This window comes from Felis catus, chromosome C2, assembly GCF_018350175.1.
Source record: "Felis catus isolate Fca126 chromosome C2, F.catus_Fca126_mat1.0, whole genome shotgun sequence".
NCBI classification, from domain to species: Eukaryota; Metazoa; Chordata; class Mammalia; order Carnivora; family Felidae; genus Felis; species Felis catus.
This window is the reverse complement of record NC_058376.1, coordinates 65,585,060-65,598,593: the sequence shown is the minus strand read 5'-3', so window position 1 is coordinate 65,598,593 and position 13,534 is coordinate 65,585,060. Positions and strand designations below refer to the sequence as shown.

The window sequence follows — 13,534 nt, the reverse complement described above, 5'->3', positions numbered from 1 at the left end:
AAGACAGATACCATATGGTTTCACTCTTATGTGGATCCTGAGAAACTTAACAGGAACCCATGGGGGAGGGGAAGAAAAAAAAAAAGAGGTTAGAGTGGGAGAGAGCCAAAGCATAGAGACTGTTAAAAACTGAGAACAAACTGAGGGTTGATGGGGGGTGGGAGGGAGGAGAGGGTGGGTGATGGGTATTGAGGAGGGCACCTTTTGGGATGAGCACTGGGTGTTGTATGGAAACCAATTTCTCAATAAATTTCATATATTAAAAAAAATAATAAATAAATAAATAAATAAACATTAAAAAAACATTCAAAGCACCTATGGACAGTCCTTTGCTTTTCCATACAAGAGTAAGCCTAGGAATGCTTTGTTTCATTCTAGGTCAGGTTGCCTACAGATAAAGACCCTTTCCTTTGCTGCCTTATTGCCAGTTACATTAAATATAGTAAACGACAAAGAGTTTATTAATACTGTACTGTAGTCAATATCCATGTGAGTGTATACAATGGTGCCCATGCAGTAAAAGAGTCCACTGAGCCAAGAGACAGCAGTGATTCCATTAGTGAAAGTCATCCTACACAATAACCCTCCTCTCTCTTGTCTCTCTCACACCAGCCATGAAGGTTTTCAAAGGTAAGTGCAGGTTAATTTGTTCACTTTTCTTTATATTTTGTATTTTCCTTACGATTTTATATTATATTACAGTATTGTAATCATTTTTATATGAATATTTTTGGGTTGTGGAACTAATCGTCTGAATGTCCATTATTTCTTATGGGGAAATTCGCTTTGATATACAAGTGCTTTGGATTACAAGCGTGTTTCCAGAATGAATTATGCTCTCAAACCAAGGTTTTGCTGTAATTACTTTCCCTGAGCCAGGAAGCCAGGAACCAACAAGAGGAAGTAAGAGTAAGAAAAGAGTAGACATAGGCTATCCCACATACAAAAATGCATACTTTTAATTAATAGCACATAGGAATAACAGAGTTTTAAGAGACAATTTTTTATGTCCATGCTGAAAGGTAGCTTTTTAAAATTTACTAAGTTTGACTCAAATAATTAAAAGAATAAAGAATTCAAGAGACTTATCTCTGAAGGTGCTTTGGCTGTAAGTCTCCAAAAATATATATTTAGATACTAGCAGAAAGGTATAGTTGCAATTTCTAAGATAGATCAAAGAAACAACAAATTCAGTCCCCTCTACCTTTGCTGGCAAGTTGTTATTTAATATATATATTCACTCCAAGGTTCTGAGAATACCTACTAACTTATAAACCTATAACCATTGCCCCTAAATCAGGCTTGTTTTGAGTAGAGGGGTTAACATATTTTTTCAATGTTTATTTACTTTTGAGAGAGAGAGAGAGAGAGAGAGAGAGAGACAGGGTGTGAGCGGGCAAGGGTCAGACAGAGGCAGACACAGAATCCAAAGTAGGCTCCAGGCTCTGACCTGTCAGCACATAGTCCGACGCGGGGCTCAAACTTATGAACTGCGAGGTCATGACCTGAGCTGAAGTCAGACACTTAACTGACTATGCCACCCAGCCCCCCCACTAGGTAGAGGGGTTAAGAGGGAGAATTGGGGGTCAATCAACCTAGGTATAACATCACAATTGTACTTTCAAAAAATGAAGAATAAAAAATTTTAAGAAGAAAAATAAATTCATTAAAAACATGAGTAGCAACTGAAGCTACCTGACACTTACATGGCAAGGTGCCAGAGGGCTTCTCTGTGTTTCTCCTCATGTCTCTTCCATTCCTGACGGATGAATGGTGGGACAGGGTCTGCCTTGCTCCAATACAGAGAATATCTTGGATAATGAACCAGGTTACTGAACATGGTTCTAAACCTGGGAACTTTTCTCTAATATTAAGACAGGGAGGTAGGGAAGAAAAGGACAAAATTTTACCATCAGATTTTCTAAAGCATTTTAGTTATTATTGTAAATTTTTTTTAAAGGTACAAAACAGTGAATGTGGCATAGAAAGAAGAGATATTGTATATGCACAGACTATCTCTAGAAAGATACCCAAGAAACTGATAATAGATGACTACGAGAAGGGGCGTGAGGGTCAAAATTTACTTCACACTATATACGCTTTTGTACTACTTGAATTCTTTTAACACAGGCATACATAACTTTCCCCACTGAAATAAATTAGGTTATAATGAATCCTTTATTCACTATTAATTAATACTCACACTGAGCCACAAGTATCAAGATGCCTTGTCCCCTAGGAATCATGACAAAGTAATTTCTGCAGAATATAAAATCCACTGGAGATCTGATGACTAGTTAATCTGATCAGTGCAGTTAGTAAAACTAGATGGTTCAAGTTCATCAGGCTGCCTTAGTGAATGAATTAGACCTACCAGTCTGTTTCGAATCAGGTTAGCTTGGATATTTGCCTGTGTGTGGTCTTTCTCACTTGACACAATAAACAATGGGTCTGCAAAATAAGCAATAAGGTAGTATAAGGAATAGAACATACTCCTGGGCTGAGAATAATGGCAAAACAATGTAATTACTTAATTGGGAAACAAATTATAAAAACTAGATACTGCCTAAATCTGTAGCAACTCACAGCCCTGTTACTCTACCACCAGTGGGAGTCTATTAGATTCATCTCTTCTCAATGTATTCCAAAGTCAGTTTATAGAAATGGAAGGCAAAAAGAAGGCCTAATAAGTTCTCAAGCACCAGAGCTTAAACATGCGGTCTTCTCTCCTATGAACAAACCACTTTCTGGGTCTGGATAGGCCAGGAAATACTCTAAGATGAAAGACCATGTATACACTCACTACACCCATCTGCAAGTGAAAGAAATAACACATTTGGGCACTGCTTCCCCTATTCAGGACAAAAGAAAGATACAAACTCTTCACAACATGGTACCTCAGAATTGATAAATGTAGTAAGTAAATGTCATTGTCTAACAAGAGATAAATAAAATCAGCTATAATTCACTCCTTGAATCTGTAAGTATGTTGATGACAGGACTAAATTTTTCTCCAAAGTTCAACAAAAGATTGCCATTATTTTAAGTATGTGCTTGTTAGATACATCTTTAAAGTGACATATTCAAGCTTTATTGTACCATCCCTTAAAATTAAACAGTATGGCATTAAATTCATAAGCAAGTCTATTCAGAAACAGACTTGATTTCCCAAGTACACATCTCTTAAGAAACAAATACCCTGACCAACTAGTCTAGATGACTTGGTAACATATTTCTTCTAATATGCTGGTATGGTGATTTATAAGTAATTTAATTTAAATTTAATTTAGATAATGTGAGTCAGTTCCTAGAGTCTAGTAATTCCTCAGTTACCCAACAAAAATGATATACTGGAAACAGACATTTAATATTCCCCCCAAGGTTGAAAAGCTATAAGAGGCTCAAGCTCTCTTTCATTCAAGAAACATTTATTGACTGACTACTATGTTCAAGGTGCTTGGAACACATCAACAAAAAGATAAAGATCCCTGACTTCATGAGAGAGAAAGACAATAATAACAACATAACAAATTAGCATATTATATAATACGTTAGCGTTAGAGGGTAGTATTACTAAAAAAAAAGCAGGGAATGAACAGCTAAGGGAGATGGGGCTGCAATTTTACACATGGTAGTCAAGGCAGGCCTCACTGAGAAGGTGACATTTAAGGAGACTTGCAAGTGGGGAGTTAACTATACAGTTATCTGAAGGAAGAGAGTTTGAAGCAGAGAAAACAGCTAGAGCAAATGCCCTAGGACAGCGGCATGCCCGACATGTTTGGAGAACAGCAAAGAGACCAACATGATTGAAACAGAGTGAGAGAGGGAAAAAATAATAGAGAAAAGGTCAGGGAAGTTACCCAGGGCCTACATCACAGGGAGCTTTGTGAGCCACTGAAAAGAATTTGGCTTTAATCTGAGTAAAGTGGGGAACCACTGCAAGATTTTGAGCCAAGAAGCGATAAAATCTGACTTACATTTTAAAATGTTCATTGTGGTTGCCCATGATGAACAGACCTCACGGAAGCAACGGAAGAGGCAGGGAGACCTATTAGGAGGCTACTGCAATAAGCCTAGAGAAGAGATATGATGTTGGTTTGCACCATGGTGGTGGCAACAGAAGTGATGAAATAGGGCAGGATTCTAGATATATTTTTAAGGTGGAACAGAAGGGACTTATTAATGTGTTGGAATGGTGTGTGTGAGAGAGAGAGAGAGAGAGAGAGGAAACATGATGGCCTCAGCAGCTAAAGTATGGGGTTGGTATCAACTGATACAGGAAAACCTGTGGTGGAGCAAGTTTGTAGGGAGAACATTAGGAAAACATGCTTAGGTATCTATTATGTGTCCAAGTGGAGATATAAAGTAGGCAATTTCATATACAAATCTACAGTTTGGGATAAAGTCTGGACCTGTGATACAAACTTGGGAATCATCACCTTTAGATATTGTCTTCTTTAGCTTCATCACCCAAATCCACCTCTATGACTCAAGTTGAGAAGGTGATGGAAACTGGGCTGATTTAGGAATGGCAAGGCCAAATTTTATGGCCTAAAATTACAGACTAGTGAATTTGAAGGCAGGACGAATGCACCTGTTTAAAGGGAAGAAGGCTATAGCTTCAACACGTCTAATATATTGGGAATAGCATCGGATGAAGGGAAACTTCTATTCGTATTCTTTTTTTAAGTGATTTAAAAGATGTCACTGGGCCTATGGTTCCAACTGTGTTGTTCATCTTAAGTGAATTTAGCCTGCATTTCCCCTAACTCTAAATAATAAATTATAAACCATTCTCCTCTTATTCCTATAAGGAGTATGAAGACATGATCTATAGAAACATTCCTGCCATCTATAGAAGATAATTACACAATACTATGTGATTTATGACTACACATTCTGTGACATACCCTACAATTGTGATCATAATCATTGCTCAAAGGCAATAGAAAGACCCCTGAGATGCCGAGGCAATGGCACTCACCAGGCATCACTTGCTTATTCTTACACGAGTGTTAAGTGCTTTATGTGCAATATTCCATTTAATCCTCACAAAAACCCAATGAGGTAGGCACTAGGCCTCCATTTTATAGGTGAGGAAACTGAGGCTTCAAGAAGTTAGCCACTTACGGATGGAACAGTTAGAATGTGAACTCCAAATCTTCTGGCTCCCAGGCCTTACATTATCAAAAACCCATGAATTTTACAGGGAAAAGTTTCTCATGGAAATCATGAGAAAGCCCCTCAGCCAATTTACCCATCTTGTAGAAACTGTTCTAATAAGCCTAGGAAGTTGTCACACCAAGTAATCATAAGAGACAGGAAGTGTTTCAAACCCCAAGACATAATGATTACTTTTAGGGAAAGGCATAATAAATTGCATATTCTGGGGGAAAAGATAGCAAGAAAGAGCTTATGATAAACCTAGAAAGCATTTTTTTTTTAAAAATAGTTTAGTAGTTTTCTTTTTTTTTTTTTTAATTTTTTTTCAACGTTTATTTATTTTTGGGACAGAGAGAGACAGAGCATGAACGGGGGAGGGGCAGAGAGAGAGGGAGACACAGAATCGGAAACAGGCTCCAGGCTCTGAGCCATCAGCCCAGAGCCCGACGCGGGGCTCGAACTCACGGACCGCGAGATCGTGACCTGGCTGAAGTCGGACGCTTAACCGACTGCGCCACCCAGGCGCCCCCTAGAAAGCATTTTAAAACATTTTTGGAAGCTAGAAAAATTAAATGGATCATATATTTAAAAGGCTTTAATTATCAGGGCAATAGTGTAGCTACTAATCCATCAACAAATTTAGATTCAGGAAAGTGATAACATATGATGGTCACTTAGACATTTGAGAGACACAAAACATTTAGCAAAAAATTGAGGAAACTGCAAAATGGTATACAAATGAGGTATGATCTATAAAAAAATGATGTTAACTCTAAAGTACTTTACAAACGTATCTGAATTAACCTTAATTGCTAGAGTGATCAGAGAAGTAAAAATTACATTTAATGAGGACACCCAAAGCTTCTTGGAGGAGCAAAAGCCTTGCAGACAATTAACTATGGTGAAAAGGCCATTGGGTTTGAGGGGTGTGGGTGGGTGAAGGGTGAAAAAACTTGGAAAGGTGCTTATGTGTGTGTATCACTGACCACAACACCTACCCACCGCAGTTCTTTCTGTCAGGATGGAAATCTGACCCAAGCCAGTCAACTCATTGGCTGGTCAAGAACATATCTCATTTCTCCAATTTTCAGCTAAGATACACAAGGACTCACAGGTGAGCTTTATTTAGGATAAGAGGCCATGTAGACTGCCACCCCAGTCCCTGTCATAGTAAAAGAAATCCATAAACAAGTGGCTTTCTGTCAGATGGAAGGACACATATATGCACAGAAAAAAGCAGGGTTAGAGTTGCCAGATAAAATACAGGATCCTCAGTTAAATTTAAATTTCACGTAAGCAATGAATAACTTTTTATATAAATAGATCCCAAATATTGCATGGGACTAAAATATTACTTGTTATTTATCTCAAACGCAAATTTAACTGCACATCCTGTATTTTTACTTGCTAAATCTGACAACCTAAACAAGGTTAAAAAAAAAAAATAGGTCCAAGAAATCAAGCAGAAGGGCACTACACCTTAGTTCTGACCTTCCCTGTCTTGGTTCTACTTTGTCCTGGCTATATTATGCTTCCTGTCCATTAATAGACGTGAGATTGCCCGTCTAATTGGAAGAATCCAAACTTTATTTGGCCTATTTTGAGTGGGTTTCTGTTCCTTGCAAGGGACACGGAAACATTTAGTAACCCCCTGCAGAAAAAAAAAGGGGGGGGGGGAGAGACTTTTAAGGATAAAAGACAGGAAACTTGATAAATTATTTGCCTGTCTTTACTAAATAAGTATATCCCATTCTCAAATTACTTTTGAAATAAACATGGTGTGTTTACAAGGGTTTACTAGATTTATTTTACAAGACGAAACCAAGAGTGAATAAAGAAAACCACAGGCCAGAATATGTAAGCAACCATTACAAAGCCCCTATACCAGGAAATTGGTAACCTATTGATTCCCAGTGAAAGAAAATCCTGGGAATCCCAGAGGAGCTACCACACGGTTAAAAGCAATGCAAGGTTCAGGTGAAAAGCATGGGACTGCTGAGGGCAAAATCGGAAAAAAAAATGTACCAACACTGGAATAGGTGCTGAGAAGGCTGCAAAAATGTGTAAAACAAGAACTTAAAGAACTTAAGGTCCAGTAGAAGAGACAGAACATAAACGGGCAAGCTGGGCATTAAAATAAACTGGGGCTTTACTGATCCAAAGGAACACAGTGGACCTAGTTTATAAGCAGTGCTTTGATAAATAACAATAAGTTTTAAAAGAGAGAGAGAAAACTGAAAACAAAGGCGAGATAAACTAGTACTTCTTTATCTACAAAGCCAAATTTGGAGTTGCCCAGAGAATGGGAGAGGGAAGGTCATTTTTGTCTGGCACTTCATACAGTTAGAATGAGGGAATGTTGAGTGAATCTCCAAGTCTGCTAAATCATTGCATACATTTCTGGATAACAAAACACCCGGTACAGGTTTCAGAAAGATTGCTTAAAGCTGTGCAGACTATCTGGAAAAGACGGTGGGGACAGTAAAGCGATTGCGCGCGGTGTTCCTCCTAGACGCAGAGCGCACCTGCGGCTTCCGACGCGCGCACAGGAGCCCCGCCACCTGGGGAGCTCTGCGCTGCTCTCACCCAACAAAGGATAACCGTGGTCAGGGGATCGTCCCAAGGCTGGTCTCCCGTTCACCTCGCCCCTTAGCCGGGTATCACCGACCCAAAGCCCACCTAGGCCAGGAGTCGACAACTCTGGAGGGAGGTCCGGTGCCGCCCTTACCGTACAGAAAATCATACGGTCGACTGGAGGAGACGTTGCCCCAGGTCCCCGACTTCACCCCGCACCGGGTTTGAGACACCTGCGGGTTGGCCTGGGGCTCCTCGATAGTCACTACATGGTTCATGGTGTCGACTCTTCCCTCCGGCCAGCCGGGGACCAACTAGAAAAGCCTAGCTGTTGAGCGAGCGCACGGCAGCTATGGTAACCTCCGCCAGGACGCTGAGAGAAGGGGCGGGGCGAGGAGCAGGAGAGGATGTTCCGGACGAATGCGCGGGGAGGGGCTTGGAACGGAAGGGCGGGGATTGTGTGGGAAAGGACCAGTAGGGTGAAGAAAAGGGAGGGGTGGGGCGAGACTCAGGAAGGGAGGGAAGTGGGGAAAGGAGAGCGCGGAGGAGCGTAAAAGGGTGTGTGGGGTGGGGAGAGAAGAAGGATGGAAAAGAAGGGCAGGCTTGAGGAGGGAAGGGTGCCGGGTGGGGAAGGGCGTCCTCACTTCTCACTGCACTTACAAGAGTACCGCGAGCCCTCGATCGACCGCCCTCCTTGGGCCCTCGCCCGGAGAGCAGCCTCTGGCTGCTCTTCAAATCCAGCAGAGATTTGACCATTACAATTCTTAACTCTTTCGGAAATCCCAGGGAAATCTCAATCTTCTAGTATAGTTTAGGTTTTTCATTTCCGACATCCCCTTTCCGCAGCGCTTGTTCTGCTTTTAAAACTATTAAGCAAAATTTTAAACATAGGCAAAGGTAAATCCACTTTTAATAACCTTCACGGACTCATCACCAAGAATCAACAATTAACATTTTGCCCATCTAGTTTCATCCCCTCGCCTGCTCCGTGTTTAACTATTTTGAAACAGATCCCAGACATTTTACCCTTAAATTAATCTGCATCTCAAACTGACACGGATTTTCTTAACTTCACCACCATTATCACATATAACAAAATTAGTAATTCCTTTGTATCATCTAATGCTCAATACATATTCAAATTAACTTGGCTGAATCCAAAATATCATTTAATAGTTGGGTTTTTTTTTCCCCATTAAAAGCATTAAAAAAAGTCTTCACACTGCATTTTGGTATGTCTCTTAAGTCTTATCCTAGAACAACAGATTTCTAATACTTTGAATGATTTTATTACCTGGGATTCTTCTATAAACTTTCTCTCACCAGCTCTGGTTATCATGAAATACAGGGATCCTAGAAGAAAGGCGTGATAAATGCTGGGCTTTTTCACTTTAATTATAAAATTTCAGAGAAATTAGTTGGTCCCCTAGCAACCTCCAATGTTAACCAGTAAGGTTTTGTTTAGTTATTATTAGCAATGCATACATTTTACATATCTGATGAGTTTTAATCCATTATTATTTATAATGCTCAAATTATCCTGTTAGGCTAGTGGCACACCTTAGAGTTGACTTCTTTATCCCTTTGATGTGATCTATAGACACATAGAATAAGCCTCCTGGGCTGCTATCCCTCTTTCCACACATACTCCTGGTTTTGTTTGCTCCTAAACTTCTTGGGGCTTTTGAACCAGCCATATACTTTGTCACTCCCAAATCTTTGCTCAAACTGATTTCTTTGCCTAAAATGCTTTTTCCTATTTATGCACCCCAACTAATTTAGGTCTCCTTGAAGACTCAGTGCTAACCTTACTACATTTATGTAGCTTCCCCAAATCCCCCAAATAGATTGAGGGTTCATTCTTTCTTCCAATGCTATAGTAGCACCAATATCATGGATCACCTTGCATTAGTAATGGTTTGCAACTCTCCTGCACACAACTGTGCGTTCATTGTGGACACAGGCCTTCACATGGTCATTTGGTATCTCTGAAGTACCTGGTAAATAAAATCTTAATAAAACGATTCCTAAATGAATAAATACATCCACTTATTAAACAAATTTACTGTCAGGGCACCTAGGTGGCTCAGTCAGTTGAGTGTCCAACTTCGGCTCAGGTCATGATCTCATAGTTTCTGGGTTTGAACCCCACATTGGGCTCTGTGCTGACAGCTTAGAGCCTGGAGCCTGCTTCAGAGTCTGTGTCTCCCTCTCTTTCTGCCCTTCCCCCACCGGTTCTCTCTCTTTCTCTCTCCCCCCCCAAAATAAATTAAAAAAAAAAACAATTTACTGTCTACTATAAAATAGATATTGAAGATTCTGAGATAATTTATACAGCTCATTGGATGGTGAAGAAAACAGACCCAGAAACAAATAAAATACAATGTTGTATGGTGTGATATTTTTCTGTCTGTGGGCATAGCTACATTTCCACTTTCTGTCCATTTTCCCCAGAATGCTCCTCACCCCTGGCCCCCCATCTTCCCGTTGCTGACTTCTCATCGTTCAAGTTCTCAGCTAAAATGTCCCCTCAGAAAGACTTACCTCACTGAATCACATAAATTAATCTTAAGTAGCCAACAACCAGCCCCCTCCATAAATACACTGGAAGACATTCACCAATAAATATGTCAAATGTGATGAGATAAGTGACTATGTGAATGTCTTACATAGACTGTACTGGCCATTTTACAGGAGTTGTTCACTCTCTCCCTTGCTGGGAGGAAGCAAGTAGCCATGTTGGGGACCCTACATACCAAAGTACTGATCTTCTTGGAGCTGAGGGCAGCCTCCAACCCACAGCCAGCAAGAAACGAAATCCTTCAATCCTACAACTGCAGGAAACTGAATTGTGCCAACAACTTGAGTGAAATTAAAAGCATATCCTTCCCAGGGCATGTGGGTGGCTCAGTGGGTTGAGCATCCATCTCTTGATTTCGGCTCAGATCATGATCTCATGGATCATGAGTTCGAGCCCAATGTTGGGCTCTGCGTGGACAGCATGGAGCCTACTTGGGATCCTCTCTCTCTCTCTCTCTCTCTCTCTCTCTGTCCCTCCCCTGCTCACACTTTCTAAATACGTACATACATACATACTTTAAAAAAAATAGGATATCCTTCCCCATTAGAGCCTCAGATAAGACCACAGTTTCATCCAATATCTTGATTGTAGTCTTGTGAGACCCTAATCAGAGGAGCTACTTAAGCCATGTCTAGATTCCTAACTATAAAAAACTGAGATAATAAATGTGAATTCCCACTAGGTTTTTGCTATTATTGCTACACAGCAAGAATTAACATTAGTTAATTCCACTAATGTGGAATCTTTATGAAATTACATTCTGCGTCTTGTGGTTTACTTGTATAAAAGTAACTTTGATAATGTAGAGAGGCGTAAGTTAATAGGAAACCCATGTTGAGAGACAGTTCGCCGTGTTTCTGCTTGTCTTGTAAGGGGGATACTGTCTGCCTTGTTCCTTTGTGTAGGAAACAACCTTGGACAATAGAGATAGTGTGTGATTCTGGAGTAAAGGGCAGGTTTGCTAACAACTTTAGAAGTCAGATGGTCTCCCTTTGAGCAAAGGGCATACATTCTTACTGCCTATTATTAAAGATTTGGGTTTCCTAATATCATTATTTTTTTCCTATAATGCAACCCAGTGTGTATGCAGATGTCATCTAGCCTTCGTTACATCACCGTGTGGGAATTGGGGCTCAGAGAACTGGCACAAAAATGCTGATACATTACTGCTATGGCTGTAAGAAATAAATTATCCCTTATCTCTAACCTAACAGTTGTCTGGCTTCTATTAGCGTTCATGGGACTGTGGTAGGCAAATTGGGTAAAATTTCAAAACCTTCAGAGTTCTTGAAAAGCTACAGAGCATGATGTATTGCACATCTTTAGCTGTGAAATTTGGAAAGCTTTCCCCCATCCCCAGAGACAGAAGTGTAAATACTATACAAAATTACCTCCAAACTTATTAACTAGGGAAGTGAGAATTCAGGACCTGTAATTCTTCTGTCTCAGCATATGGTGTCACTCCTCTACCAACATCAACTACCCACCCTTGCTTGGTGAAGTCTCCATACCTGGAATTAGTTAGGCATGAAAAATAGCTAAGTACTTTCATCATGGAGGGATTTTAGTTGTTGCTTGTTACATTACTAGGGCTGTCATCCACAGAATGCTTGGTGCCATTCATAGGTGATATTCCCATTTAGTACTTCACAATAACGTATTCACTGTAATATAAAAAAAGTCCATTACAGTCACCTTTTCAACTCTTGCTGCCTACTAATATAGCAATTACAATAGCACTAACAAAGAGCCCCAGGGGCTTAAAATAGTAATGTATTGCTGATTATAATCATAACTGGGAAGCGAGAATGTGATATGAAATGTACTAATCAAACCAGCCTCTGAGTTGCCTCTGTAAAACAGATGGTTGAATCTAATCTCTCTCTCTCTTTTTTTTTTTTTTCAATTTAAATTCAAGTTAGTTAACATACAGTGTAGTCTTTAGTATTGGCTTCAGGATTCATCCCGTGATTCATCTCTTACATAAGACACCCAGTGCTCATCCCAAAAAGTGCCCTCCTTAATGCCCATCACCCATTTAACCCATCCCCCCATCCACCTCCCTTCCAGTTTGTTCTCTGTATTTAAGTCTCTTATAGTTTGCCTCCCTCTCTGTTTTTATCTTATTTTAGTTTCCACACGCCACCTACTCTCAATTTAATCTCTAATTACAGCTCTCTAAAATTGTGTTTGTCTTGGAGGAAGTGGGTTTTTGAGATTTTTCTTGGGGGAGAATGGGAAATACTAAATGTCATTGTTTTATACTCCTACGTTTCCTTTAATACTAAAACCATCCTGTTGCTGGGTAAACTCCAGAGACCTAGGGCCCTGGGGAACTGACCCAGCCAGACCTGAAGGAGTTGCTGAAGGTTCTTGGTCCAGTCACGAGAAGGAACTCAAGGACACACACTTAGCATAGTGGATGAGTAACAGCAGCAGGAAAGTTTATTAAATCAAAAAGTACACGTTGGAAATAAGAGAGCAAGAAAGAAAGTGAGAGCGATGCATACCCTGAGGGTTTGGGTGTCTTGTTATTGACCTTTACTAACTAGGAGTCAGAACATTTATTACTTGGGAAACAATGCTTCATGTTTTTTCTTCCTAATTTGGTCAGAGGTTTCTCTTAACAGCATCCACAACCTTGGCTCAGTCTTGTTAGATCTAGCTTCTTGTGGAGTGCTGCCAGGACAGGCTTCTGACTTTCCCAACAACTGGCCATGACTTCCTCGGTGCTGGCCTCCAGGTATCCTGTTAGAACCTAACTAACTGCCTACTCTAACAATCCCACAAGTCTAAGACATTTAGACTGAGTAAGAAAAGTAAAGAATGACGTTAATGTAAAAACCAATCATTAACCTTAAAGCTTACCTCTTCATAAATTAAAAGGCAGAAGAAAAAGTAACCTACATGTGTGGGGTAGCTGTGCCATTCTGAAAGAAGAGGAGAGGCAAGTAGCTGGATATAAACAACTAAATATTTCACCTTGGAAAGGAATATCTTTTGGTCCTCTTTTTCATGGGCAGGAGAATACTCCATTCTGAAGAAGCAGTTGTTGGAAGGGTTTTAAGAGTCACAGTGCTCAGGGAGGAAACTAAGAGATTGTTAATATCTTGAACACAGCTCATTAAAGGAAGTGGGGGCAGGGTAAGAAGGGGCTGTTACCCAACTGCAGAGTTAATACCTATACTTCTCAAGCTGTTCCAAAAAATAAAAATG

At 40.1% G+C, this 13,534-nt stretch overlaps 1 protein-coding gene across 10 annotated transcripts in view; it reads right to left on the bottom strand.

Moving 5' to 3' along the window:
• CFAP91 (cilia and flagella associated protein 91) overlaps positions 1 to 13,534 on the bottom strand; it is a 96,278-nt gene that overhangs the window by 75,783 nt on the left and 6,961 nt on the right. For 2 of the 10 annotated variants that reach the window (XM_019839805.3, XM_045036988.1), the window contains 4 exons: positions 11,830 to 11,982; positions 9,032 to 9,090; positions 2,375 to 2,451; positions 1,707 to 1,864 (listed from right to left, as the gene is read on the bottom strand). In XM_019839805.3, the coding sequence (XP_019695364.2) occupies positions 1,707 to 1,840 (134 nt within the window). In that variant the 5' untranslated portion in view covers positions 1,841 to 1,864; positions 2,375 to 2,451; positions 9,032 to 9,090; positions 11,830 to 11,982. Of the gene's footprint in view, positions 1 to 1,706; positions 1,865 to 2,374; positions 2,452 to 7,842; positions 8,136 to 9,031; positions 9,091 to 11,829; positions 11,983 to 13,534 lie in introns of those variants that run through there. The other 8 variants (XM_045036985.1, XM_006936079.4, XM_019839802.3 and 5 more) reach the window with 8 other exon arrangements.